Raw genomic sequence first — 26,262 nt, 5'->3', positions numbered from 1 at the left:
GGGCGACACGGCGGGCTCGCCCAATAGGGACGCTCGCGGGGCGGGCCGAGAAGGCCGGCGAGCCTAGTATCGCGAGAAGGGCGGCGGCGGCGGCGGAAGAGCCGGGCTGAGCCCAGCGCAGTGGAACTGCTGGCGGCGGGGGCGGGCGGCCGGTGAGCTGTGGGGCGCATGGCGGGCGCAGGCGACGAGCGGACGCCGCTGCTGGGCGCGCGGCGGGCGGCGTTCGAGGGCCGGCGCGCGGCGTGCGCGGCCGTGCTGCTGACGGAGCTGCTGGAGCGCGCCGCCTTCTACGGCGTCACGGCCAACCTGGTGCTGTTCCTCAACGGCACGGCGTTCGGCTGGGAGGGCGCGCAGGCCAGCCAGGCGCTGCTGCTCTTCATGGGCCTCACCTACCTGGTGTCGCCGTTCGGGGGCTGGCTCGCCGACGCGCGACTCGGCCGGGCGCGCGCCATCCTGCTCAGCCTGGCGCTCTACCTACTCGGCATGCTGGCCTTCCCGCTGCTGGCCGCGCCTGCCACTCGCACGGCGCTCTGCGGGGCCCCCCGCCCCACGCGCGTCCGCAACTGCTCGGCGCAGCCGTGTGCCGACGCGCCTGCCCGCTACTGCGCGCCCGCCGCGCTGTCAGCGCTCGCGCTCGTGGGCCTGGGCGTGGGCGCCGTCAAGGCCAACATCACGCCCTTCGGCGCCGACCAGGTGAGGGCCGCGCAGGTGCGGGGCGAGGGGGCGGGGTCGCCCGCCGACCAGGAAACCCAAGTACCGTGGGGGACCGCGCAGGGTGGGCGCTGGCGCGCGGGGGCTGCAGACCGAGGGGCCTCCTTCCTTTAGGAGGGGGCCTTTAGGAGTTGGGGGGGGCTTTAGGAGTTGAGACCTGGGGGAGAGCAGAGCGGTTTCTGGAGTGGGCCTCTGCAAGTGCAAAGGCCCGGGGGCCAGAAGAGAGGGATGTTGCAGCTACCGTGGCAGTCGTGTTGCAGTACAGAACATCAGTGTACCAAGTCTGTACGCACTGTACGCCTTAAACTTCCGGAAGGTTATGTGACAAGTATGTTTGAAACAAAAGAAGAAGTGGGAACAGGGGTGGCAGGCAGGTGCTTCGTGATGTGAAGCTTTCTAAAGAGTTTGAGGTCTGTTTTGAATACAGTAGGGAGCCTTTTTGGGGGTTTGAGCAGGGGGTAATGTGATCTGATGTATGTTTCTAAAAAATTCAGTCTCTGTAGGGCGTGGGCCTGGCAGCTGTGGCCTGCCAGCCAAATCTGGTCTACTTCCTGTTTTTGGAGGGCCCACAAGCTAAGAATAAGACTGGTACTTAGTTTTTTGTACAATAGGAAAAAAGTAAAAAGAATATTTTTGTGGCAAATGAAAATGATAAGAAACTCAAATTTCAGCTTCCACAAATCAAGCTTTATTGGAACACAGCCCTGCACCTTCCTGGTCACATATGCTGTGGCTGCTTTCACAGTACGGTAGCAGAATCAAGTAGTTGTGACAGACTGAACGTCACTTAAAATTTAAACTATTTACACCCTGCCCCTTCACAGAAAAAGTTTGCGGATGTCGGGTATAGAGACTAGGTTGTATGGGAAGTGCTGACAGCAGACAGATCAGGTAGGAGTCTGTTTCACTGGCCAGGTGAGAGATTAGAGGTTTGGACTAGGACGGGGGCAGTGGACAGGGAGTGAAGTGGTCGATTCAGGATAAGTTATGGAGGTAGAGGGACCGGGATTGCTGGTGGATCTTCTGCAAGCAACAGGGAAGGTAACTCCTGGGTTTTTGCGCTAAGTAGCCACGTGATTGCGAACATTTACGGAGGGCTTACTGTGCATGAGGCCCCGTGCCGAGTACTTTGTCAGAGTTCATAGGACTCCTCTGCTGTTACCGTGCCCATTTTACAGATGAGGAAACTGGGGCTTGAGAGGTTAAATCATTTGCCCAGTGGTACAGAGCTAGTACATGACTGAGCCAGGGTGCAAGAGCCTGGCCTCTGAATCTGAACTTTAATCACCCCTGTGAAAGGCGATGCCTTATAATGGTGTTGGAAATAAGAGTTGCCTAATGTCCTGAATTCTTCACTTCCTCCTCTGCACCATGGAATGTGGTTTCCATACGTGAACTCATTTGAATCTCATGTGAATCTTATACCCATGTTTTAAATGAGAAAATGGAGGTGCAAAAAGATTTATTTCTTTTGTTGTCCTATAGGTAGTGAGTGGTCAAGCCAGGGTTTAGGTGCAGGTCTGATTTCTCAATGTGTCCTGTAACTGTGACGGCTTTGGCCTTTGGGGTGCCGGCAGCTCACAGGCCAACGGCGAAGGCACAGGACTGGGATTACCCGTCTTTAAAGACCAGGCCACAGGACTAAAGTGCGCCCTGAGTGTTTAGGTTGTGCCCCGTGCTGTACCGAGCGCTCTTCCTATGCGATCTTATCTAACACCTTGCAACAATTTATATCCCGAATTGTCCCTGTTTTACAGTAAACGGAGGCTTGGGCGGTTTGACCTACCCAGGTCCACAGCACGTGAGTGGAGGAGCTGGGTTTAAACCCGGAAAGTCTGACTTAAAAATTCCTGCTCTCCAGTAGATAATAGACGAGGGATTAATATTCCTGAAAAGAATGAGTGGTTCTGTAGAGGTTCTCTAGAAGGCACGACAGAATTTGCGCTCTTTTGATGTGTAATTAGATGTGGACCTTAAAAAGAAACGTGCTCTTCTGCAATAGAACTGACCTCATCTTCTCTAACGTGACACTGCCGTGGACAAAGGAGAGCCACTCTATATTTAAGAATAATATCAGAGAGACTTGACAGCCAAGCACAACATGTGCTTCGTGATTGGAGCCCAGCTTTTCTAAAAGCCATTTATTGGGATGATTGTGATAACTTGATTATAGACCACATATTAGATAAAGTTGCATTGGTGTTAATTTTCTTAGGTGTTTGTGTGGTTTGTGTTATGTAGAAGAATGGCCTTATTTTTAGGAGATTCATGATGAAATCTTTGGGGTGAAATAATGATGCTGTAACTTATTTTTAAATGGTTCAGCCAAAAGAGTATTTCATATATATACAGAAAAAGAACTGAGGCTGTAAATGAAGGCTATCGAAGTGTATGCTTTACTATTCTTTCAACTTTTCTGTATGTTTAAAATTTTTTTTACTAAAAAGTTAAGGGGATGTCCATCAACTGATGGGTGGATAAAGCACGTGTGCTCCCTCCATACAGTGAAATATCCTTCAGCAGTAAAAAGGGATGAAGTACTTCCTTCAACGTGGATGCACCTTGAAAACATCATGCCCCTGAAAGATGCCAGGCACAAAACACGGCATGTTATGTGATTCCATTTATATGAGATGTCCAGAATAGACAGGTCCACAAAGACGAGGAGGTTAGTGGTTGCCAGGAGTCAGGAGAGGGGAAAGGGAAGCTACTGTAAGAGGAAGTTTCTTTTTGGTGTGACAAGAAATGTGGAATTGGATAGAGGTGATGGTTGCACATCTGTGAATAGACCGAAAACCACTGAGTGGTACATTTCAACAGGGTGAATTTTTTATTATGAGAACTGTATCTCAGTGAAAAAAACATGTAAAAGGAAAATATTAGTACCCTTCAGCCAAGGTGCTTGCTCTGTGTCAGGTGCTTGCTGGTCTTTGAAGGGGATTTGAGAGGCGTCCCCCAGAGGTGTCGCACGGCTTGTGGGATCTCAGTTCCCAGACCAGGGATTGAACCCGGGCCACGACAGTGAAAGCACCGAATCCTAACCACTAGGCCACCAGGGAATCCTAACCACTAGGCTACCAGGGAACTCCCAGGATTTCTTTTCTTTAATTGAAGTATAGTTTACAGTGTTGTGTTAGTTTCATGTGTACAGCAAAGTGACTCAGTTATACATTTATATATTCTTTTTCAGATTCTCTTTCTTTATAGGTTATACAAGATATTGAATATAGTTCCCTGTGCTACACAGTAGGACCTTGTTGGTTATTTTATGTATAGTGGCGTTACCTATTAATCCCAAGTTCCCAATTTATCCCTCCCCCAGCTCTCCCCTTTGGTAACCATAAGATTGTTTTCTATGTCTGTGAGTCTGTTTTGGAAATAAGTTCATTTGTGCCATATTTTAGATTGCACATATAAGTGATATCATATGGTATCTGTCTTTCTCTGTCTGACTTACCTCACTTAGTATGATCATCTCTAGGTCCTTCCATGTTGCTGCAAATGGCACTACTTCATTCTTTTTTATGGCTGAGTAATACTTGGAAGATACCTTTATGCTTCTCTATCACTGACGCCTTTGTCTGTGATACAGGGCCTCTAGGAGACCCTCTGAGTGAGAGATGAATGGGGTCATGCTGTGCAGCCCTGAGAAGGAGGCCTTAGCTGACTTCTGAAGGAAGATGCACACCAGAGTCCAGGGGTGATGCTGATGTAAATCACGTCAGCCCCGTCTTTTCCCCCGAGTGATTAACCTTCCTCAAAGGTCACAGTCATTCTAAATGGATGGCTCCTGTAGTTGAACGAGTGAACTGAAAGAACTCTTTTTTACAGACAAAGAGAGCAAAGATACATTTTTTCTAGAGGGGAAAAAAAGAGTTGTGCTGTTATGTGTTTAAAGGAATTTTCCCAAATCAGCCGACTGTCTGACTCACTCCCCAGGACCCTGTTCCTTTAGCTGCACTTCTCTGAGTTGACCGCAGCAGTGTCTTTTGACCCGTCATATGATGGTCCTGTTTACCCTTGGTCGGGTAGGGCTGGAGGCAGGTGTACAGATGGTGACGTAATGTGACCCACATGAAGTGCGGGTGTCAGTCCAGGGCATGGAGGCATGTGACTTGCGGTTTATAGGAGCCAGCAGGCTCCTGTAAGAAAATTACTGCTATGTGGTTATTTAGGGTCTAGTGATAGGCTTAGGTTCCTGAAGTAATTTTAGTGAATTACACTTGGAAGTTCAAATAAGTAGACTGCCAAGCTTGCCAGGATGTGTGCTGTGCCACTGTAGATACTGGGAAGGGCTGTGAGTAGAAGTCCTCTGGAAAGTTGTTTAAAATGCAGATTCCTGGGCCCCAACCCCAGAGATGGTTAGTGGGTAGTCCTGGAACGTGGGTCCTGTGAATCTGTATTTTTGAGGAGCATGCCAGGCGTTTCCAAAGCAGGTGGTCCACGGGAGATACTTGGAGAAACTCTAGGATTTGCTGGATCTAAGTATAGTTAAGAGAAACACTGCCCGGAATCTGCAGTAATTAAAAGCATAAAAGATACATTTTTTTGGTCAGGTTGTATCTGTAAACACCATTTTGATTGATCGGCTACATTTCTGGATTTTTTGGCTGCATCTTGTGGGATCTTAGTTCCCCGACCAGGGATGGAACCTGGGCCCGGGCAGCGAAAGTGCAGAGTTCTAACCACTGGACTGCCAGGGAGTTCCCATGTGCTGCCTCTCTTAAAGGCTATGGTGACAACAGTAATTGATATAAAGGTATAGTAATATATGAAAACATCGTATATGTTTTTCGTCCTTGAGGATGATCACACGTTTTTAAATCTCTTTCCTCCCGGTTATTTTAGGTTAAAGATCGCGGTCCAGAAGCCACGAGAAGATTTTTTAATTGGTTTTATTGGAGCATTAATCTGGGAGCAATCATTTCTCTGGGGGGCATTGCCTACATTCAGCAGAACGTGAGCTTTGTCACCGGCTACACCATCCCCGCTGTCTGCATCGGAGTGGCTTTCGTGGCCTTCCTCTGCGGCCAGACCTTCTTCATCACCAAGCCGCCCGATGGCAGCGCCTTCACTGACGTGTTCAGGATCCTGGTGTATTCGTGCTGTCCCCAGAAGCAAACCAGGGAACGCAGTCCTAGTGGGTGAGCACTTTATTCTCATCACAGGCTCAGTTTTCCACGTGACTTACCAACCGTCATAAATAAAGTGCTGGCTTATGTCTGTCCTGTGCTCACCGTGAAGGGGGACACGGGGCTGAGGTTGAAATGTCTCACGCCAGCTCCAGGAGGCGGGTGTGAGGTACTTTGTCTCCATCTTAAAGGCAGACCAGCGGCCTCCCTCCTGGGCTCGTGCTTTTCATTTCTAACCTGCACGTTGACCTTCCTCTCACTGCTGGTGTGAGATGGAGGCTCCCGACTACGTAGTCGTGTAAAGGTGATAAAAGACAGAAGCTTGCCAAGGGCATCGAAGAGACAGTGTACTACTTGATGCATTCCTTTGAATGAGAAGCCAAGCATTCGCTTACTTGGTCGCTGCCTGTCTGTGCTCCTTAAGCAGGAAGCTGCTGCGCGGGTCCCCATGGCCCGTCCCCCAGGGGTCCCTGCAGCCGCTCTTTGAGAAGGGCAGGAGAGCAGAACTGAGATGCAGGTAGGGTAACTCCATCATCCCCTTTGCAGAGGACTTCCCGGTTTTAGCACCGTATGCCCACGACCTGAGGTCTTAAAGCCCAGAGTCCCGGGCCCGGGGAGTCCTGGGCAAACTGGCGGAACGTCAGTCACCCTAGATGCAGATTAATGAAGAAAAGTCCAGAACGTAGATCAAAAAGAGACTTCAGAATTTTTTTGTTGTTACTTTCTGATGTAACAACAACCTGTAGTAAAATACGTCCCTTTTACCTATACAGTTCTGGGAATTGTGACAGATTCCATCATGTAACCAGAGTGCATTCAGGATACAGAGTATGTCCATCCCCCCAGAAAAGTCCCCAGGACCCTTTGGAGTTGAGCCTCTAGGAATATTTTGATCAAGGCTGGTGTTGAGATGGGCGCTCAGTCCCTGAGCCGGAGGTTGACGTCCTGCAGGAACCTTCTGCAGGCCGACCCCGCGTCTGTCTGCCCCCTCATGGCTTGTCTGCGTGTGTCTAATTTATGTCCTTGGAGCCATAACAGCTGTCTGATGTTCCTGTACCAAAGCAGCTCTATGGCCCTGCCCCTTCGCTCCCGGCTAAACGTCTCTAGTTGCTTCAGCTGTCCCCGTGCGGAATTCCGGCACAGCTAACCACCCCAGTGCCCTGGAATTCTAGTGGGTCAGTGTGGCATTCAGACTCATAAGTCAGAACTGCAGCTGGTGGGACCACACTAAAGAATTTTTAACAGTTGAAGCCTCATTGCCTCAGCAGCAAGCAGTAGTGCTTTACTGGGGCCTCATTTTAATTAGGCAGAAGCAGGGTTTCAGATCCTAGATGTTTAGGCTACAGATTGAATGCCATTAGCAAAATATACTGTTAACTTTTCAGTGTGTCTGTGTGGGTGGTACCTGGTAGACAGTTCTGCGAGAGAACACCATTGCTTTGTGGACACTTGGGTTTTAATGCACACGTGGCGTGGCGAAGTCAGTTTGGACTTAGGAATCTGTTTTCCCTTTAGGTTGGTTTTTGAAGTCTTCCTTGGCACAATTAGAAAAGGACCAGCTTGCAGAAAAGTTGATGGTCTAGAGAATTCTCCAGCTGTGCTCTCCTTACGCACAGGTTAGGGCTGTATGACCTTGGGCAGGTTTATGACCTTGTCCTTGTAAAGCCCTCTTTTCCTTCTCGTGCAGTGGGAAAGGACCCCTCTCATAGGATCAGTGTGAGGCCTCAGTGAGCCAATAAGAGCCCGGTTAGCGGTAACTAACTGATGGCGATGCTTTTGTGGAAGGTCACGTTGTCAAGTTACCATCATCACCAGAAGCATCGCCCCTTCCCCTCTCGGCTCTTCCTTCACCGAAGAGTAGGTGGCTTCCCTGAGAGCCTCCCTCCCAGTCACGCTGGTGTAATAGTAAAGCAGCTCGGGTTTGTAACAGGCGGTGTGGTCGTCAAGTCTTGACGTTTGATAAATGACCTAATTTAAAATGCAAACAGTCCAGCACAGTAATTTTTTCAGATGCTCACCCGGTCACGCAGCCGACATAAAGTTGTCATCAGCCTCGGATGACACCGCGGGCCTTCCTCAGCACAGTGGGGCTGGTGGCCAGGGTGACAACGCTGGGGGTGAGGTCAGCCACCTCTCAGACGGTGAGGGGCGATCCTACCATATCTCCTAGGCTCAAGAAAAGGATGGTGGCTACAGTCTCACTCTGGCTAGGAAGTCCTTCTGCCAGCTGTGTCCATGTGTCCCAGTGTTGAGGAATAATCTAGGTAGCTGTACTGGGTGGGGACGATTAGTAGGTAGCAGAATGGAGTTGAAGCAAATTCAGCACAGCAAGCTGGTTTCCTACCTCCAAACTTAATTTGTTACCAAATAATTGATTTCTGGGGGTGGAAGAAAACTAATTCCTTCATTTTATTTCCCAAAGTGAAGGCATTGGAGTCTTTCAGCAATCTTCTAAACACAGTCTGTTTGATTCATGTAAGATGTCTCATGGAGGGCCATTCCCGGAAGATAAAGTGGAAGATGTGAAAGCCCTTGTCAAGATTGTCCCCGTTTTCTTGGCTTTGATACCTTACTGGACAGTGTATTTTCAAGTGAGTGGTGACATTCAGGTTTCATTTCCTCTATCTCCCCGTGAACGCCACCCCGGCACTCGTTTTGGCCATCACTGAAGTGCGCAGGGTTCCTGGCTTTCTTTGTCACGAGTCTTCAGGATCTCGGAATCTCGTTTTTAGTTACGGACTCCTTTTTGCTGATTGAAATGTTTTGAAAACCTTAAAACGAAGCTAAGAATGGGGATGCTTCTGTTTTTCCAGACCCCACCTTTTAATGTGGTTTCTCACTGGGATAATGGTTACTTCTTTTTCAAAGTTCATCTCCAGACAACTTTTATGGTGACCAAGTAATTGACCCGTGTTTTCAAACCTGAGTGTTGCAAGTCTCAGCACGGTGTAGTCTGGGGGAGGGCGCAGGCTGCGAGTGAGTGACAGCCGTGCTCATGTAATGACAGCTGCTTTCTACACCCAGATGCAGACGACGTATGTTTTACAAAGTCTTCATTTGAAGATTCCAGAAATTTCCAGCATTACAACCAATCCTCATACGGTGAGAACAGTTGAAATGATCTGAAAATTGTCTTTGGGGGTTTACGTGAGAAATGGATTCCTTCTACCAATGGTAGATACTTTGTAATGACAGCAGTTAGCTTGAACTAAAAGCATTCCTGGAATGTTGAAATGGAACTTGAATGGAATGTTGAAATGGAATGTTGACTTATTTCTGAGACTGTTTCCCATTGGTTATGTCCTTTGCTAGATTAAGTTGACTCCTGACGTTAACATTTCACCTGATTCTTCTTTCCCGAGAAAGCACAGAAAAACAAACGCAAATCCCTTTAGAAATGGAAGCCTTTTCTCAGTACCAGTGTCTTGAGACAGACTATTTTCCTAGGAGGTTATACTTTGTACAAATGAACTTTTTTTTTTTTTTTGTATTTTTTTTGCGGTACGCGGGCCTCTCACTGCTGCGGCCTCTCCCGTTGCGGAGCACAGGCTCCGGACGCGCAGGCTCAGCGGCCATGGCTCACGGGCCCAGCCGCTCCGCGGCACGCGGGACCCTCCCGGTCCGGGGCACGAACCCGCACCCCCCGCATCGGCAGGCGGACTCTCAACCACTGCGCCACCAGGGAAGCCCTGATGAGCTATTCTTGAAATAAGCTTTTCCCATTTAGATGTTAGTTGTCAGACGCGTGACTGCTGACACTGCAGAAAAATAAGCAGGTGTCTTCTGTGTTTCCCGCTCCCAGTTTCCGGCAGCCTGGCTAACCATGTTCGATGCTGTGCTCATCCTCCTGTTAATTCCCTTGAAAGATAAACTGGTGGATCCCATCTTGAGAAGAAACGGGCTGCTCCCATCGTCCTTGAAAAGGATCGCGGTGGGCATGTTCTTTGTGATGTGCTCGGCCTTCGCGGCAGGTGAGAAGCCGTTTCCGGTTCCGGCGGTGGGTGATGCGGAATGTGGCCACACACCGCGGGGCACTCAGGAAGTGTGTGTACTTCAAAAGAGGACATATATGGGTTATTCTAACCCTGACTGGTGTTCATTTTCTAGTTTTTCATTTAGGAAGCTTAAGGGTTTTTTCCTAAGGATTTGTCTGGTTTTTGTTTTGTTTGGTTTTGTTTTTTTAGAACTATAACCAGTGAAATGCTCTGGAAAGTGACTTTTGGGTTGAATCAAAGGAGGCTTGTTGTCTCCTAGTGATTTAGATTTTAGACAACTGTTAACTGCCGTGTGGATGACATTTCATACATTAACGGTGTTAAATAATCCTCAGAGCTGTGATTCTTAATGTCAGGTCCATTAATCAGCTTTATACACCCTGAACCCTTGGCACTTTTATGTAAAATTTTACGTGCATCTTCCTGGAGAGAAAGGTGTTTTTGTTTTGTTTTGTTTTTAAATCAAACACAGGTTTGTAACCAGCCTCCATCCCCCCGAAAAAAAGAAAGAGGTTAAGAACTAATGCCTGCGTATTCCAACACCTTTTGGGGGCTCCATTCTGTTTGCATAATTCTTAGATTCTGAAGTATAAGCTGAAATACCGTGTGCTGATAAAGCTGAGGTGTTGCTGACTTTCTCACCTTGCTTTGGAGCTCTTCCTTCATTAGTATTTGAAAATGACTGAACCGTGAAATAGCTTACTCATATAACAAGACAAGGAAGGCTGATATTCCTGAATCACCTATATATCATCTCTGTTATGAGGAGTATAATGTTAAGCCCTGCCGAGATGGAATTTAATAGTCTCCGACAGTGCTTCACAGCAGCTTCCATCCACTCTCGCCAGGGTGAACACAGTACTAGGTATAGTACTATCTATTGATATAGTACTCGATAGATTTAAAGAAATGAGTCCCTAGGCTTAAGAATTCTGTATTCCAGACACTGGGACATCTTAGGAGACAGTTATGTTTTTTCTTAATCAAATAGGTAATTAAAGGGAGGGCGTGTCTGAATGAAGTTTCTGCTGTGTGCTTGCTGTGTGATTCGTTTCTCTTCCAGTCCTGTGCACATGGGGAGGTAAGCCAGAGCAGACGAGAGCTGAATTACAGCGGGGCTCTGATTGCAGGTCTCGTGCCGCAGAATCGGTGATGGGCAGGGCCGCTGTGCTGGGGTGGTGCCCTGAGTGCCTGCCGTGGGCCCGGCTTCTTCCTGGGCTGGGGAGCCCCCTCTCTGTACCCCGACCAGCCATTCACACCCCTTGGAAAGGAGGCCTTGTCCTCTCCCTGTGGGAAAGGGGAGGCTGCTGGTTCCCCAGGCATTTTCTAGCAGACTCCGGCTTTGGTTCCTCTAATACCATCTTGTCTTCCAGTTTCATTTATGGCTGAATAGTTTCTCCGGGCTGCCCTGAGAACCCCAGGCGCTTCCCGGTGGTTTCTTTGCTTGTTTACGTGGGAAACGTTGTCCAGCGGGGCAGGCAGTGCTGTCTTAAAAGTGCGGGCCGTGCCGGCAGTCCACTTCCTGCTCAGCAGGTCGGGCTGTCGTCAGGTGGCCACGGGCACCTGCAGAGAGGCAGGTGCTCTGTACTGTGTGACCACGACCGCTCTGAACTTCAGCATCTGAATTGATCACTTACCTACGGAAAACACCGCTGAGGCTGGTGTCCTAAAGAGGCTCTCTTTGCTGAGTGGCCAGAAGTTGGGAAGGAGCTTAATGGCCACTGGTTTAAAGAGTTTAAATACCTGGCAACTGGACTTAAGCACAATTTATTAAATTTAATGTAAGCAGTAACTGGTGTTTCATGCCGTTTCATTTCCAACTCCAGTGAATATTATTTAATTGGAACATTAATGACCTTTGAATACAGACCTGAAATCATTACAGCAAACCAAAGTTTTAATAGAAAAGAGACTATTTTGCCTTTTAGCTTACTACATTCAACGATGATAAATCAGGATCTTCCATTTAGTACCGTCCCTGCCGGTAATAATTCTTTCTTTAAATTTTCTTAGATGAGAATCAGGCATGTCCAAGGGGTTTCTTCTAGTCTGCTTGAGAAAAAAAGAAGTGTGTTAATTTGTCAGATTTCCTTGCCCCTTAAAAATTGTGCGTGTTCTTAATTTACTAACATCATAGATGCTCACTGGAGAAAAGGGAACCTTAGAAACATAAAGGAGAAAATAAAAATCAACTGTAATTTCCCCAGAGATGCTCATTCCTGGGATGGTGTGTATCTGTCTAATCCCGTTTGTGTGTCTCTGCATACATACACACACACCTTCTGTGTTTTTGTGAAAATGAGATACTGATGTGTAAGCAGATTTGAGCCTGATTAAGGAATACTAAGTGTGAGGAAACCATAAAAATGTAATAAAAGCTACGCTTGTTACTATTGGGGGGTAGAAAAATCCGCCAAATACAGATGAGCCATCTCCCCTCATTTCCCCCTTCCTCCTCCTTTTCCTTCTCTCTCTCTCATACACACAGATTTAAGCACTCATAATTCCACCGGGGGCTTCCAAGGAAATCTTCTACCACCATTCTGCAAGTGCATGGGAAAAATTATGTATGATGTGATGTGTGTGTGCGTTTATACTTCGTCACCTGCTTTAAAAGAAAAAAACAAACCTAAAATATCCTTCCCCCGTGTCAAACATTCACGTGCGATCCTTTGTTGTTGGGTGTTGAGGATTCTAGTTTTCACGGTACGGTAATCACTGCAGTGAAATTGCTTTACTTCTCGAATCCCTGGAAGTGTAATCACTGCATCCGTGTTTGATGTGTGTACATGACAGAGTTACCTTCCGTCATCCCAGGCTGACGGTACCCATCCGTGTGCCTCACGGTCTGCTCTTCCACTCTGCTGTGCTGTGGATGCCCTATTACCACAGCGGTTTTTAGGCAGGAGTCTGTGCCCGGACTTCAGGGCATAAGAGAGCATCTGGAATGGAGACAGAATCATCTGAGTGCCTTTTTCTTGGGTCATAGCTTTCGTTAGGAAGGAGTTCAGAGCCACTGGTCTACAGCACTTTTTAAAAAACCGTTATCAGGGCTTCCCTGGTGGCGCAGTGGTTGGGAGTCCGCCTGCCGATGCAAGGGACGCGGGTTCGTGCCCCGGTCCGGGAGGATCCCACATGTCGCGGAGCGGCTGGGCCCGTGAGCCATGGCCGCTGAGCCTGCGCGTCCAGAGCCTGTGCTCTGCAACGGGAGAGACCACAACGGTGAGAGGCCCGCGTACTGAAAAAAAAACAAAACAAAAACAAACTTATCACAGAGTCAATCCACGGTCGTTAAAAATACGTAGATAGAAGTGCGAGGAGACCTAAATTCACTCCTAATCCCACCATCCAGTGATGACGCCTACACCTGTGTTTATATCTTCCTAGAATATTTTATTACAGCTAAATTGTTCTTTTTTAAACAACAGAAATGGAACAAACTATTCACAGTTTATAAGCTATTTTTGTATACTATATATAATACATACCATTTTTCCAAGTCAATTACAAATTTAAATTATGGTTTTTGACAACGACGTAATATTCCATTTTGGGTCCTATCAGTTTTTAAAACCAGGCCTCTTATTAAACGTGAGGGTTGATTCCAGTCTGTCCTACCTGAAGCAGTGCTGTGTGTACACCCTGACACGTCCGCACATGTGTGCTCATCTCGTGTGAGAGGGCCAGAGCAGCGTGCCGACGCGAGTCTGATCTCACTGTGCCCTCGTCGCACTGATGATTGTGTTCTGTTAATGTTCTCTTATCTGAAGGGTTCCAGCATTCTATATCTTTAATGTGTACTGTGAGTGATCTTAAGACTTTTTCCCAAAATGTGTCAGACATTCTATTCTGTGTACAGTTTGTGTGTTGTGACCAGTTTTCTAGTGGGTTTTTCTTGTAATAGAGTATAGATTGTCGCTACTCAGAATTTTATCTCATTTTACGAATATTTTTTTCCCATTTTTTTCACTTTCCCTTTAATTTTGTTATTGACGTCTTGTGAAGTCTTATATGCTTCTTCATTTAGGTCCTGTACATTTTATGTTAGGTTTATTCCTAACTGCTTTTATGTATTTTGGTTTCTCACCTAGGAGATTTTTTAAAATTCTGAGTTTCAGTGAATTGTTTTCAGATGGTTGCTCGTCTTGAAATTAACATAGTTTCTTTTCTGCCTTCTTTATAAAAAGAAGGTATTTATTGTTTATTCAGGCTACACTGCCCGGCTTGTGGGACCTTCGTTCCCCGACCAGGGACTGAACCCGGGCCTGGGCAGTGAGAGCCCTGAGTTCTAACCCCTGGGCCGCCGGAGAGTCCCGTTTTCCTGCCTTCCTGCTACGCCTCCCTGTGTCTCTCCATTTGGCAGGGTGGCCCGGCTTTCTCCAAGGCTGCTGGTGGTGACGGATGCCCCCCTTTATCCCTGACTTCGACGAGCGCACCTTCAGCCCCTCACTGTGGAAGGTTCACTCTCACCTCTGAGTTTGCATACGTATTCCTGACGATGTTACATATCTAAGCTTTATTTCAAGTTTGTACTTTTTGGCAGAAGTGAATGTTGAGTTTCTCTCAAATATCTTAGTTTGGTTTTCAGGAGGATTGCATGCCCTCCTTACTCCACCCCCTCCCTGCCTTTGGCCGCTCATGATTTTTATTCATTTTAACATCTGGTATTTAACTGTTCCTGAATTTCTAAAATACACCCTGTTTGTTAAAAGGTCTGGTTGGAATCTGCTAATTCCAGTCTGCTCAATAATCTGCTTTTATTGAGCGATTGTGCGTCTCTTTCTAACCAATATCAGTCTGGTTTGGTGTCAGGGTTATACAGCTTCATAAAAGGTGTTGGTAAACTCCCTGTTTCTTTTCTTTTTTAAAAAAATAAATTTATTTATTTTTGGCTGTGCTGGGTCTTTGTTGCTGCGCATGGGCTTTCTGTAGTTGGGACGAGTAGGGGCTATTCTTCATCGCGGTGCGCGGGCTTCTCATTGCAGTGGCTTCTCTTGTAGTGGAGCACAGACTCTAGGCGCACGGGCTTCAATAGTTGTGGCACTTGGGCTCTAGGTGCGGCTCGTGGGCTCTAGGTGTATGGGCTTCAGTAGTTGTGGCTCACAGGCTCTAGAGCACAGGCTCAGTAGTTGTGGCACGTGGGCTCAGTAGTTGTGGCTCACGGGCTCTACAGCGCAGGCTCAGTAGTTGTGGTGCATGGGCTTAGTTGTTCCGTGGCATGTGGGATCTTCCCAGACCGGGGCTCGAACCTGTGTCCCCTGCATTGGCAGGCAGATTCTTTACCACTGTGCCACCAGGGAAGTCCAAACTCCCTATTTCTGAAGGCAGGGAGTATTTTAACAGGATGAGAATTATCTGTCTGCTCCCAGGAAGTTCCAAGTCTTTGCCTAAAAAATCATATGAGTACATCCTCTCTGAAAGGAAATATAACTTTTCCACCTTTTTCTCAGTTTTGTACAGATCTTGTTTTTTCTTGAATCACTTAAGCTTTTTGTTTTTTTAATGTCCCTAGTAAATCATTTATTGAGTTTTAGAAAAACTGTGGCGATAAAAATAGTGTTTTAAATAAATCTGATGTGCTTCCTTCCTCATTTCTAGTTTCCCTTTTTTATGTGCTCTTTTTTTATTAGGCTTGCCAAGACTGTATTTTATAATTTTTCCTTAGACGTCTGTCTTGAATTTATCATTTGATTGTTTTTATGTTTTCTAAGTAGAGAATTTAAGATATTAATTTCTGTTACCTTTGGTTTGTTTTGTGGGGTTTTCTTCTCATTTCTTGAGTTAAATTCTTCACGTCTTTTTGTTCTTTCTTGCTTAACAGTAAAAACCACGTAATGGCATGAATTGGCCTGTTACTGTTGCTTTCCCAAGTCTCTTGCACTTTGATTTGTTGTAGTGTGTTTTTTCTCCCTACGGATATTGAAACTATGGTTTTTATTTTCTTTTTGATCCAAGAGTAATTTTACAGAAGTTTTTTTCATTTCATAATATTGATGCTTTTGTTTATCCATTTGTTAATGAAAAAGCTTTAATTGAGGAGTTGGGAAAGATCCTGGCTTTATAATTCTGTACCGTGGACTTCAAGGCTTCCGTTTTGGCCAGTGTTACTTTCTAAAAACGTTCGTGGGGTGCCGCATAGGATGGCTCGCAGGTTGTCCCACCGTCAGCTGAGTGGGTCAGATCCCTTGTAGCAGGAGCCCTGAAGTCCAGTACTGCCAGGGGCCTGGGATCACGGCGATGGCCCGTGTGCAGGGATGCTGTGGTCTGGGCGGGGCCCGTTAGGATGGAGCCCCGCAAGGGCACAGGTGTTAAGTGTCCATAAAGTTCGGGACCTGGGTCTGCCCTTGGGCCTCCGATGCAACCAGTTGCCCGGCAAAGCCTCATCTTTCCATCTGCTTGCTCTGGTGAGGACCGAGAGGGTTCCTGGGTCTCAGAGCCTCGCTGCATTCCTAGCAGATGATGGCGTTTCACTCACGAAGGTCTGTGGCTTGTGTCGTCCCTGGGGAGGGCACGCGCCATCCTCGGGCAGTGGCGGGAGGCGCACACGGGGACCCTAAGGCCCGGCAGAAGCCCAGCTCACACCCCGACGGTCGCTGAGACTGGCGCCCCTGTCTCTGCCCAGCTGCTGGCTCCGCTTGCTTCTCCCGGGCTTGCTGCGGGCGCGGGGCCGTGCGCCTGACCTTCAGCGTGTTCTCTTGGTGCCCGTGTGCTGCGGTTGCCAAGCCTCCCTTCTCCGTGACTCTGCTCGGCCTCTCCCTCACTCAGACCTTTGCCACTTTACGCTTTAGTTCTTGTCTCGCCCGCAGCGTTGGGTTTTCTTTCGTTTTGACGTGATGTGAGTCCGTGTCTTTAACTGAAGAGTTTGGCCCGTCGATGGCTGTGGCGGCTCTCCCAGCATCTGCCCTTACGTTGGTCTGTGCCGGTGCTCCTGGGCCCGTCCGTCAGGAGCTCTGCCGGCTGCGCAGCCCCTGCGTTGTCTGGAGGGCTCGCCCTCTCCCTCGGCCTCTGTTCTCTGCGCTGTCCGGCCATCCGTCACCCGTCCCACCAGAGAGGAGCTTCAGTGATTTCTCACATTCTTGTCTCTTGGGGCTCGACCCTCGTTATTTGTGTCCCCCTTGCCAGCGCCCCTTCGTTTCCGTTACCTGTTCACCCCCAGTCCTCACGGAGTCGTGCTTTCCTAACTAATAAGAGCGCAGAACAGATCCCGTCCGACAGTTCACTTCCATTCTCTGCCAGGCCTTGCAGAAGTACTAAATACGTGTATCGTCCCCACCAGTACTGCCCCATCACGCACACGCGTGTGTGCGCACACACACACACACACACAGACGCACGCACACACACAGGCAGACACACACACACAGACGCAGGCAGACACACACACATGCACACACACACAGAGACGCACACACAGAGACACACACACACACACAGACACACATGCACTGTCTTAAGCCTCTCTTGCCTTTCCTGTGGAGGACAAGAGTCTTCTCCAGCTTCAATATTTATTCCCTTAAAACAGGCTGAGTGGGTGCTTCCCCTCCGCTCTTGGATTGGACGGAGCCCTTCCAGCTAGAGGGTCGGTGGCCAGCACAGCGCAGTGATCTTCCGGTCTCAGGGCAGTGGCCCCGGGCTGGCTGGAGCTCGGCCCACGCAGAGGAAGCCCACAGTGCTTTATCCTGTGCGTTGAAGGCGCTCCAACCAGGCTGACGCCACGGCCCCCTTGGTGCTGCCCGCTGCCCTGCCAGGGAGCAGAGCTGTCGCTGTGGACAGGGCCCTCGATGCCATCACCAGCGTCCTGATAACCGCTGGGCTGAGCTGCACGCGCCCCTTTCCAGAGCAGCAAGCGCTCTGCAGTGGCTGCTCTGCACGCCTGGGCCCGCTCTGTTTCTCAGGTCGCAGGACGGGTGTGAAGGTCGACTCACCTCTGGGAGGTCTCTCTTTCCCTCGGCCCTTTGACGCGTTTTCTCTTTGTTGGCACATTTCGTTTGAGATATGTTGTGGGCTGCAGATTGCAGAGTTTGTCTCTCATCCAGTCAGTCGTACCCTGGTCCTTTCTCATGCTCAGGTTTTGAAAGGAATATTTTTAATATATTCCGTTGTCCTCTACGCAGACTCCTGTCCTTCCTCATACGGTTTTAAATCCGTATGCTTTTACATATACATTAGATATTATGGCCCATTATTTCATCTGCAGTTAGAACCCTTTAAAAACACAACCTAGCGACACCTTTACCTTGAGAAGTCGGTCCCACACGTTGTTTCAAGCTTTATTTTGACCTGCTTATGTTTTGTTTTGTGGAGAGTAGCTGTTTCTGTCTTGCTTATCTTCCCACGTCTTTCTGCCCTGCGAGACAGATGACCGATGACCCAGTGAGGTCTTGGTGCTGCTGAGGGCAGGGTGTGGTTCGAAGAGTCTGGGTTACAGTCGTCCCGCTTATCCCTGGGTTTGCTTTCCGTGGTTTCAGTGACCCCACGGTCAACGGCGGTCCGAAAATACCTACAGTACGGTGAGATGTTTAGAGAGAGGGGAAGGCCACCTTCACGTAACTTTTATTACAGTGTATTGCTATAATCGTTCTAGTTTATTATCAGTTACTGTTGTCAGTCTCTTACTGTGCCTGATTTATAGATTAGACTTTATCAGAGGTAGGTGTGTGCAGGAAAAAACATAGTATATGTAGGATGTGGAACTGTCCTGGGCTTCAGGCATCTCCTGGGGGTTTTGAACGTATCCCCCAGAGAGAAAGGGGGACCACTGTACTTTGCTGATAAGGTTTAAGCCCGTCTGCACAAGGAAAATGGCATTAGTAGTAGTCGTGGTAGTTGTAATAGTGATGACGATCAGTGAATCAGCTTAAATCTGTTCCCTTGAGGGGAAAAACATCTCCAAATTCATTACCTTCTGGTAAGTAAATAGCACAATTCATCTTTTTATTGCAGGACTGTTTAGCTCTCCCCTGCTCCCCCTTTGAAAAGAAATAAAAGGTGTTTAGGTGAGCAGTCCAGAGATTTGAGGATTGCGTTAACCATGTTGAACACTGGTTTTATAAGGCACTGCAGAGCGCCCCCGTGAAGTATGGATTATATGACCTCTGTTTCTTAGTAACCTACCTCGGAAGCTGAAAGTAGGGAGATTCCTGAGGTCGGGGGGTTCTGGGGGAAGCTATGTTATTGGGCATTATCCTTTCATGTATTTCTCAGAATCATCAACAGACATCTTGTACCAAGCATCTAGTTTTTTAGTTTAATTGCAAATGTTAATGAACAAATGCTCATAACCTACTTATGAATTGTAGGGATTTTGGAAAGCAAACGGCTGGACCTCGTGAAGGAGAAGACCATTAACCAGACCATTGGAAATGTCGTTTACTATGCTGCAGATTTGCCAATCTGGTGGCAGGTCCCTCAGTACGTGCTGATTGGCGTCAGTGAAATATTTGCGAGCATCGCAGGTGAGGTTCCTTCCTGTCGGGGCGTCCGCGTCCAGTCCTGTCTCAGCACGATAAAGCCCGTGCTGTTTCCCTCTTCGTTAGGCCGCGTCGAGACAGAAACAGCACAGTGCTTGGTGGGTGCTGGTGGGCAGTTGTGGTGCAGAATGTGAATTGGTGAGGAAAGAGCAATGGTACGGCTGAGGCTCTCCTTTCTTGGTGTAAAAGGATCCCCAAAACATCAACCTGAAGTTCATCTACCGTAGAGGGTCAACAGGAGAGAGGATAGAAGAAGGAAGACCCCCGTAAGGGCTACCTGACAGTTGCTAATAACCACGCCCTGCAGTCCCGCCACCACGGCCGGGCCTCGGGGGTCCCTCACTGCCTGGCCCTCAGTGTCTCTGTTCAGATTTATAAGGAAGCAAACCTAATTTTTAAAACCTGTTCTCACGGGCCTCTCTTCCCTATTGGTGAGATCAGGTGGTGGCATGCAGACAAGTAAATTCTGTGCAGGCCTGTTCCCAGCTGCTGGGAGCGAGGGAAGGAGAAAATGAGTGATGCCCAGAGCGGTGGGGCTGGGAGGCCGGCACTTTTCACCTCTCCTGCCTCCTACAGCGCTCACGCGGACTGGCTGATGCACTTGTGGAGGGAGTGAGTCGCACGGGGTGGCCCTTCCTTTACAGCACAGTGCAGATCTCCATGTCTGCTTATCACAGTGGTGATTCGGTTCATAGATGCACCTGCTGAAACTGTTCTAAAAGACCTTGCCTTTCAGATAGAAATCCTGAGTAGATTTCCCCATTTTAGTGTAAGTACTTTGTTTGCAAACTCCCGTTAGTTAAGAATGTAGGCAAATTTTGCTTCTTCAAACTCTTTCTTTCCGTGAGGAACGAGAAATTCCAAGAGCTGACAAGTCAAATGCTGCCTTCAAGTGTGAAGGCGGGAGGTGACTGGCCACCTCGCGGAGTTTCTAGGGGCTGTGACAGCAGGAGGTGAGCAACCAGCCTGGGTGCTGTCTCAGAGCCGCGCCCCAGAGCCCAGGTGTCCGAGGGCAGCGGTGCAGGCGCGGGCGCCCTGCTCCTCTCCCGAAACGCCCTCCTTTTCTTCCCCAGGCCTGGAATTCGCGTACTCGGCCGCCCCCAAGTCCATGCAGAGTGCCATCATGGGCTTGTTTTTCTTCTTCTCTGGCGTCGGGTCCTTCGTGGGCTCAGGACTGTTGGCACTGGTGTCCCTCAAGGCCATCGGGTGGATGAGCAGCCACACGGACTTCGGTAAGGCCCCCCTCGTGGCCCCCCTTCCCGTCGTTGGCAGTGACCAGCGCCGCAGTCCTCGGGCCTCATGGGGCGCCCGGGACCAGACGCGGTCAGCGTCGCCGGGCTGCCCCGGGAGCCCCCAGCCTGCTCCCTGCGCCCCGTCAGACCACCCGCCTCCCCTCGTTTACCCACGTCCCTGATGGTCTCCTGGGGACAGGTGGGCCTCTCCTGCCCCAGGTTGGCCTCCAGCAGCAGCTCTGTGGCTGCTGTTTTCTCAGAGCGTCTGTGATGAGTAGACTGACCCTCCCACCTTCAGGTCCAGCACTAGTTTTATTTTATTATGAGGCAAATAAAATCTGTATCACAAATTTCCCTTCATTTATCAGGTTGGCCAGAAAGTTTGTTCGGTTTTAAGTAAAGCCACGTTTTTCATTTTCATGAAGAACTTTATTGAACAACATATTCACTGACCTAACGAACTTTTTGGCCAACCCAGTATCTTATTTTCGTATTTTTTTTCTTTTCCTGATGGTACCTTTTAACTTCCTGCTGTTAAAAAAAAAAGAGATAATAAGTTGCCTTGTTAAAAACAAGTATTACTCATTATCAATCATAATGGGATTTTGCAGCTAATGCCAGTAGGTGGCAGCTTGAGCAGAATCACTCCCGAGAGATGAAAGCTTTGCTGTTTCCATATCGATGTAGCCTTTAAGCAGACCCAGGAGGTGCAGGTGTGCTTCTCCTTCGTATGTTGTACCAGTAAAAACCACCATATTGCTTTTCCTTGTATAGGCGTGTGGCGTTTGCCGTCCCCTGTAGAAGGAGCAGCAGGTGTGATCCCAGATTTTGTGGCTTCTCTGTGCTCAGTACCCCCTGGGTACTGAGCCACTTATAGGTTCTAAATCCCCTTGAAAATCTGGTGAAAGCTTAGAGACTGTTCTCCAGAAACTGCAGAATTCCAAAAGCCCTCCCATGATTCAGTTAAAATGCCCGTCTTGAGGGGGGCGTTTTGGCCCAGAGACCCCTGATGCAGCTTCCAGAAACCGGAGCCCCTGCTGCCCCCGGGCACCACTGGTGATGTGTCCAGCTGGTCCGGCTGTGAGAGCCAGTGGTGTGCGCGGCAGGCCCTCCTGGCTGTGCTGAGGGGGCTGTGCTCATTACCCCTGCCCCTCGGAGGGTAAGTCCAGTTACACAGGGTTCTGGGAGTTCTCCTGCGCTCTTGGTGTCACGTAATCTGTTTTGTACGTGTGACAGACCTCCTTCAAAGAAAGACTTGTTATAGGGACCACACCTCAGTAGTTCTTAAGATATAGATTCTGTTTTTTTACTTTCACATGTATCTTAAAGGATCGATTGGTTTTTGTCATTCTCATTGCTTTCCAGTGATTTAATCCACCCCCCCCCCCCCCGCCGCAGCCATTACTAATTTAATAACTGGTAGTTTACCTGTCACTCATCCTTTACTCCTGACAGGTAACTTTAAAACTTTTCATTGGGAAGTTTATGTCCAGTATTGATGCGCGTGGCACACGTGGACAGATGTTGGACCTGGATTCTGTTTGTTGTGTTATTTTCACGAAAGAGAAGCGCCTTGTCGTGTGTCCTGGATCGGCTGCCCTGTCCAGGAGTGCAGGGTGGTCTCTCCTTGTTTTCCCTCCAGTCCCTCTGCCTGGAGCCCCATGTCCAGTGATGTGAGAGGATGTGGCAGGTCGGCTCCCACTTGGTTAGGGTCAGGTGGCTGTCACGGGCGGTGGTTTGGAGAGAGAATGGGACAGGTGACACCTCCTCCCCGCCGCCCCCACATCCTCGTTTCTGTAGGAGGAGCAGCAGGTGTGATCCCAGATTTCACGGCTTCTCTGTGTCCTGGGCTCTCCCTGGCTCTGCCCTTCGGCAGGTCCTGCCTGCATTAGGGCCCCAGCGGCAGTGGGGCTGGCTCAGCGTTTCCTGACTGACACGTGGGTAACTTGCTGTCAGGTTCCAGGACCAGGTCTGAAGGAAGAGTCCCCACATGCTCCCCTCGTTGTTTTCTTCTCTCCCTGTCCTGCCCCAGGCCTGCTTGTCCTCGTTATTATTATTACTTAGACTGGGGATCACGTCCGTACTGTGAAGGGCACTGGTCTTAAGTGCACAGCTTGGTGTGCATTTCGTCCAGATCAAAATGCAGGACGTGGAAGGGTTCCTTCCATCCTTTCTGACTTAAGCCCCCGGCCCCCGGCAAGGTGAACTCTGTTCTGAGGTCGACCCTGCTGAGTCCTGCGGCTCTCTCGTCCGTGGCCGTGGCCTTCCACTCAGCACTGCGTCCTCAGAGTCATCCCAGTGATCGGCTCTTTGTTATTGCTGTGGAGCATCCATCGTACCGATAAGTCAGAATTCATTATCTGTTCTGCGGCACGTGGGTGTTCGTGGTATCTCCAGTTGGAGGCTGTCGCAGATACAGCAGCTGGGAATGTTCTTGTGTATGTTTGGGGGACACATGAAGCTTGTTTACTGGGGCCCAGGAGTCAGTCTTATCAAATACGAAGCACCCAGAGTTTACCATCTTTACATGCAGTTACCTTCTGTCTGTGAAGAGGCCCAAGAAAGTACAGGGTGATCACCTTTAGGTGGTGGGCCCAGTTCTGCACACCCTTCCTAATGCCAGACTGCGACGGGCCCTGGCGGGGAAGACACGGCGCGCAGTTTGCTCGGCCTGCCAGCTTTGAGCTTTGGAAGTTGTAAATGACTCTTTAGTTTGGGGAGATTGATGTTTCAGAGCGTGATTGGTGTTTCGACGACAGCCTCGCTGAGGCGGCTCCAAGCGGCACTGCAGCGCTAGCGTCTGCAAACCAGGGTCCGGGGGTGGGATCTCAGTGTCCAGGGTGGAGCCCGCCCGCAACGGGGACCAAACCACTGTTTCCAACTCTCTGAGCACTGTTGAGTAAATAACACAGTCTGGTAGAAATTCTAGGTAGTACTGGATCTCTTCCCAGAGCAGCAAACACAGGAAATCATTGTCTTCTACAGCCTGAAGGAGTGAGAATTCTTTAAAAACGTGTGAGTGCTTATTATACAAGCGTGTATTATATTTGTTCACTAGTTCTGTTAAATAAAAGCAGTGTTAAACGTCCGACTTTAATGAGTATATGTTCAGATAGAAAAAGGAAGTTGCAGAATAACCCAGCTTGACAGAGACCTTCAGAGGAAAGGAAGTCTGGCGTTTTAAATAAGCCAATGGGAGATGCTTTTGAAGCCGGTCAGAGAGCACAGCAGCTTTCTTCCTAAGATGCCAGCGTCCTCCAGAGACACTGCTGACGCACCGCCCCTGTCTGCCCCTCTGTTCGGCAGTGTGCCCGGCCCTTTCCAGTGGGTGACCAGCGGCGTCAGCGGTAGACCGTCCAGGGCTGCGGCGACGCCGTCTTTGTTGGGAGCCGGGGTGGCGTGCTGTGTGCGGCCCCGGTGTCCCCTCCACACAGCCCTGCGTCTCCACGCCGCGTGGCCGCTGCTCAGGGAACAGACGGCAACTTTACAGCCCTGGTGGCCCCGGACCTACGTGTGGACTGGGGCTCCTGACGGGGCCCCGTGAAGAGGAGGCGGCCGTGTGGCCCGGGTGCTGTCTCCACATTTGACAGGCAGGGAACCTGGGCCCAGAGACCAAGACGCTGGGCTTTGAGCCTCCTTGGTGGAGCTCCGCGGTCCGTGCCCTTCACCTCCGCCGCCTCGGCAATGGTTGGGCACTGAACGGAGCCTCGCACGTAGGGCACCTCGCGTGCTGCTCAGGCCAGGGTCGGCCATTCAGTGTGTCAGCTCTTAGGGTTAAAGTGGGCGCCTGTGTATCAACCTGCAGCCTGAAGTTTTTAAGGAGAAACGCGAAAAACAAGCTTGTGCCTTCCCCTGGCGCGGGGAGTGTGTGTTCCGCCGTCTCTCCCGGCCTGTGACGGTACTTTGTTTGATGTCAGGTGACGACATGGGAGTCCAGCACTCACACCTGACGTGCCGTCCAGGCTGCGTCCCGGCCCGACGCGCGGTCTTGGCGCGTGTGCAGACTGTAGACCCAGGCGAGGAGGGCCGTCCGCCACAGGATCTGACGTGGAGACAGTGGGGGCCCCTCATCGTGTGGGGGCAGGAGGCCCCAGCCCGGAGCCCGTGTTGAGACGCGGCTGACTCACAGTGGCTTTGGAAACAAAGCACTTGTGTATTTTGAATTAGGATTCTTTTCTCTCTTTCTTTTTTTACTTTTTTAATGACCACAGTTAAAAGTCACCCTGACCTTCGTAGGAACCAAGTTAAATAAATAAAATCTTTTAAACTCTCTCTCTAAGTGCAGCTTCTGTGCTGCTCTCTTTCCTTTTCTCTAGGCAACATCAACGGCTGCTATCTGAACTATTACTTTTTTCTTCTGGCTGCTATTCAAGGCGCTACCCTCCTGCTCTTCCTTATTGTTTCCGTGAAATACGACCTGCAGCGGCCGAGAGCAAACGGCACGCCCGCCGGCAGGAGGACCTGATGCTCCTGCAGCCCGTCAGGTCTGTTGGACGGACAGATGGACAGATCCGTGGGAAGGTGCTCTGGGGGCTCGCAGAGCAAACGGCTGACTTCCCTAAAACTTGCGTGGTGCCGGGGTTGGTTCCCTCTTTTCCACCCGCGGCCTAGGTAAGTGCCTTCCTGCGATCGAGCCCTGCCGCCGGTTTCCCCTCTGACAGACACCTGCTGCCGCGGTACAAAGTCTCGGGAGACGACACCCGTGCTGGTTGGCGTCCCGGTATTTTAAACACATCTCATCCTCTCCTTCCCACAAAACACGCTCTCACTTTCTCTTCTCCTGATGAATAAACATGTGTTTATATTGAGGAAGGGGGGGTTTGTTAAGAAATGAAAGTGTGGTCAGGTGCTGCCGAGGTTTTAAAGAAAAGTCCCGCTTACGGTTTCTCTCATGAGCCGCAGATCCCGCCCGTGCGGGTCCTCGGCACAGGCCGGTGGTGAGGGTGTTCTGCCTGCTGCTTCACGTAATGCCGAGTTCTCAAACCATCGCCATTGCTCTCTTGTTGCTCTTTCCTTAAGAGCGCGATGTTCCATTAAAACCTATTTAAGACTGCGTGTTCCGTCTCAGCCTGCAGAGCAGCCTAACGCGTGTTTTAACCCTGCCTGGTCAGTCCTTGTGTACGGTTTCATTCTGGTACTGTCAAGACTAAAGACCCACCGTGGTGGGTGGAAGGAAACCCCTCTTCTGAGCAGCACCGCTGTGACTGGAGGCCGTTGGCAGCGCTCGTTGCGGGCCGGGGCTGTCCACAGTCACCGACGCTGGTCGCGCTGTTCTCCGTGACGTGGGGGTTCGCATCTTGTCTAATAAACCGTTGTCTATTTGTTGCTGTATTTTTGGTGTAATTTTATTATAAAAAGCACCTCGAATATGAGACCCACTGGCTCCTTCTCTGCGTGGTCTGTCCACAGTCGTCGTGTATTTGCGTTTACGTGTGGTGGACGTCATGAGGGTTCCTGAACTGTCACGGGGCACAGGGTCCTGAGTCAGGAAATGACGAAAAGTCACAACGAAATACCTGTTCCTGACGCAGCTCTTTGATTTCTCTAGGATAGTGATTCTTGAGCCTCCTCCGTATTAAAATATAACTTTATGTTTGGCGAAAACAAAAACAAACGCAAACACCCTGCTAGTTTTGGGTTATCTTGTTGTTGTTTTTAATACAAAGTATAGAAAAACACAAGGACGTCATGACTGGTGGGGTTCAGACAGATTGAAGACCGA

General features: G+C 49.5%; 1 protein-coding gene across 1 annotated transcript; it reads left to right on the top strand.

The window, feature by feature from the left end:
• Nucleotides 1–69: 69 nt before the first annotated feature.
• SLC15A4 (solute carrier family 15 member 4) lies at nt 70–25,914 on the top strand. Its single transcript, XM_032653977.1, is given in 9 exon segments — nt 70–693; nt 5,560–5,855; nt 8,266–8,434; nt 8,868–8,945; nt 9,646–9,814; nt 19,138–19,293; nt 20,382–20,540; nt 24,857–24,985; nt 24,988–25,914. Coding segments are annotated over 9 exon segments (1,845 nt in total). The 5' UTR covers nt 70–168; the 3' UTR covers nt 25,152–25,914.
• Nucleotides 25,915–26,262: the final 348 nt, after the last annotated feature.

This window comes from Phocoena sinus, chromosome 14 (genome assembly GCF_008692025.1).
Source record: "Phocoena sinus isolate mPhoSin1 chromosome 14, mPhoSin1.pri, whole genome shotgun sequence".
Lineage (NCBI taxonomy): Eukaryota > Metazoa > Chordata > Mammalia > Artiodactyla > Phocoenidae > Phocoena > Phocoena sinus.
The sequence above is the reverse complement of the archived record's forward strand: the minus strand, read 5'-3'. Positions and strand labels throughout refer to the sequence as shown.